Source organism: Meriones unguiculatus, chromosome 5 (genome assembly GCF_030254825.1).
Source record: "Meriones unguiculatus strain TT.TT164.6M chromosome 5, Bangor_MerUng_6.1, whole genome shotgun sequence".
NCBI classification, from domain to species: Eukaryota; Metazoa; Chordata; class Mammalia; order Rodentia; family Muridae; genus Meriones; species Meriones unguiculatus.
In genome coordinates, this window is record NC_083353.1 from 46,704,460 (window position 1) to 46,707,522 (window position 3,063).

The 3,063-nt window shown below is 40.4% G+C and overlaps 1 protein-coding gene across 1 annotated transcript; it reads left to right on the forward strand.

Moving 5' to 3' along the window:
- Nucleotides 1-309: 309 nt before the first annotated feature.
- LOC132654008 (vomeronasal type-1 receptor 45-like) lies at nt 310-1,179 on the forward strand (the record flags this gene model as incomplete). Its single annotated transcript, XM_060383313.1, has 1 exon — nt 310-1,179. A coding segment is annotated over one exon (870 nt), but the record flags the coding sequence as incomplete, so codon positions are not given.
- Nucleotides 1,180-3,063: the final 1,884 nt, after the last annotated feature.

Below are 3,063 nucleotides of genomic sequence, written 5' to 3' on the forward strand. Positions count from 1 at the left end.
AAACATGAAAGCACATAATTGCTGCTGTTTTTAATGTTGAGGGAGCTCACACATTGTTGAAGCCAATATGGGACACAGGTTCCAGCCATGGCTCAGCTTATGACAAGTGAGAGCAGGAGGATGGTCTGTGGGGTAGGAGTTAGAATTGAGGTCTTCAGTGGAATAAGCATTCAGGAGCATCTGCATGTTTTCCTGAGGCCAGAAGCCTGGTCTGGAGTGGTGTCTGAGGTCTTACTCATGGTGAGTCATTGTTTTACTTTACTCCTGAGCCACTCTTTGTTTCCACATAAGATGACTTCACACTATTCTGACATAAGGAACACCCTTTTTTCTGAAATTGGCATTGGAATCTCAGCCAACAGCTTCCTTTTTCTCTTCTACATCTTCAAGTTCATTCGTGGGCACAGGCCCAGACCCACTGATGTGCTCATTGGTCTGCTGGCCATAATCCACCTACTGATGCTAATGTTCATAGCATTCATAGCCATGGACATTTTTATTTCTTTGAGGGGATGGGATGACATCATATGTAAACTCATTGTCTACCTGTACAGAATTTTTAGAGGTCTCTCACTTTGTACCACCAGCCTGCTGAGTGTCCTCCAGGCCATCATCCTCAGTCCCAGAAGCTCTTGTTTAGCCAAGATCAAGCACAAATCTCACTATTACATCTCATGTGCACTTCTTTTTCTGAGTGTCCTCTATATGCTCAATAGCAGTCACCTCTTAGTATCGATTATTGCCACTCCTAATTTGACTAGGAATAACTTCATGTATGTTACTAGGTCCTGTTCCATCCTACCCATGAGTAACCACATGAAAAGCACATTTTCTAAACTGCTGGCCATCAGGGAAGCCTTTCTTATTAGTGTTATGGTCATCTCAACTTGGTACATGGTGGCTCTCTTGTGCAGGCACAGGAAGCAGGCCTGGCATCTTCACAGCACCAGGCTTTCCCCAAAAGCATCCCCAGAGCAAAGAGCTAACAGGACCTTCCTTCTGCTCATGAGCTTCTTCGTGTTGATGTCTGTCTTGGATGGCTTTATCTCCTGCTCAAGAAGCATGTTCCTAAATGATCCAACATCTTACTATATCCAACTCTTTGTGGGCCACTTCTATGCCACAGTCAGCCCTTTTGTGTTCTTGAGCACTGAAAAACATGTTGTTAACTTGTTCAGGTCTATGTGTGGGAGGACATAAATGTTTGAATATTCATTGATCATTGATGGGCACATTTCTTTATAAGAGGACCCAATACACTGGCATCAGAACTGTCAGTCAGTGTTCACATGCTTGGCGTACATGAAAATATAATGGTTTTTTTTTTCTGTTAAAATTATTTACTAACTTGTGTGGTCACAAAATGTAGCAGAAAATTAAACCATATCCCTTTTGTGATAAAACCAGGGCATTTTTGTTTCATTTTATTTTATCTTATCTTATTCCTCAATGAGTCTTTAAGGGAGTCCTATGAGGTGGCTCTCATGCATCATGGCCTTGGACAGCTCACAGTATTTCGAAGGATGTAACCATGTCTAACACATTTCAATAATTCAATTTCCTGTGTTATAGCTATTGTGACAAATTAAATAAGGAGGCATTTCTTGCCATAAATAGTTATACACTCCAGAAAGAAAGGAATTATTCAAAGAACATTCAGAACAGAATTCTTTGCAAGAAGCACATGTGATGTATACAGCAATGCGAACAACAGCGGGATTTAAAATTCTCAGAGTTATCAGTACTTTTGACCCAAACACAGCCTCTGCATGGCATAGGACCTCCTTCAGTTTTACGGTGTAAGGCAATTAAATAAAGCACCGGGCACCGAGGTGCCCTGGAAACAGGAAAGACCCACACCACTGGCCAGCTCCCTAGAGGTTCAACACTCTACACTACATTTCTTTCAAAACCAAATTCTTCATCCTTTCATCTCTGCTATAAATAGATTTGGATAAAGTCTGTTGCTTGGGGAAACATTTCTACTCGTGAGGCAGTTTATCAAACTCTAATAAGGTGGTTTAATAAGCCAAACAAACATATGTCATCTAGATTACTATGCAGGGGACATGGCAACACAGGGGGCATGAAAAGCCTTGTTTAAGTTAATTTGGGACTCAGCTTTTGGACTGATGTCTCCTGGGCCTATTGTTCTCATCCAATGAACTGCTTCCTGGCTTCAGCCTGATTGTCACATCTCTTGGTTGTTTTCTGTGTCAGTTGAACATAGACAAAACACGAAATGTTAAAGGGTAGGAAACTTTTTTCCAAGCAAATGGACCCAAGAAGCAAGCTGGAGTTGCCATTCTAATATCTTAAAAACAAAAAGACTTCTAACCAAAATAAATCAAAAGAGATGGGAAAGGACTCTTCATACTCATCAAAAGGAAAATTCACCCCCCCCAAAAAAATGTTAATTCTGAACATCTATGCCCCAAATTCAAGGGCACCCACATTTGTAAAAGAAACATTCCTAAAGTTTTAACCACACATTGAACCTCATACATTAAAAGTGGGGGAATTCAGTACACTACTCTCATCAATAGACAGGTCATCCAGACAAAAACTAAGCAGAGAAATAATGGACCTAAAAGCCATTGTGAGTCGAGTGGACCAAACAGAAGTCTAGAGAATATTTCACCCAAACAGAAAAGAATATACCCTCTTCTCAGAATCTCACAGAACTTTCTCCAAAATTGGCTACATACTCAGTCACAAAGTGAGTCTCAACAGCTATAAGAAAATTGAAATAACCACCTGTAGCCTATCATACTCTCACAGATTAAAGCTATATTTCAACAACAAAAGAAATAACATAAAGCTCACAAACTCATGGACACTGAATAACTCTCCTCTCAGTGACCACTGGGTCAAGGCAGAAATAAAGAGGTTAAAGACTTCCTAGAATTCAAGGAAAATGAATGCACAGCATAACTGAACTCATGAAACACAATAAAAATGGTAGTCAGAGGAATGTTCAGACTTCATACTAGCAACCTAGTAGCACCCCTGAAAACTCTAAAAAGAAAAGGAAGCAAATGCATCCAAGAGGAGTAGAGGAAA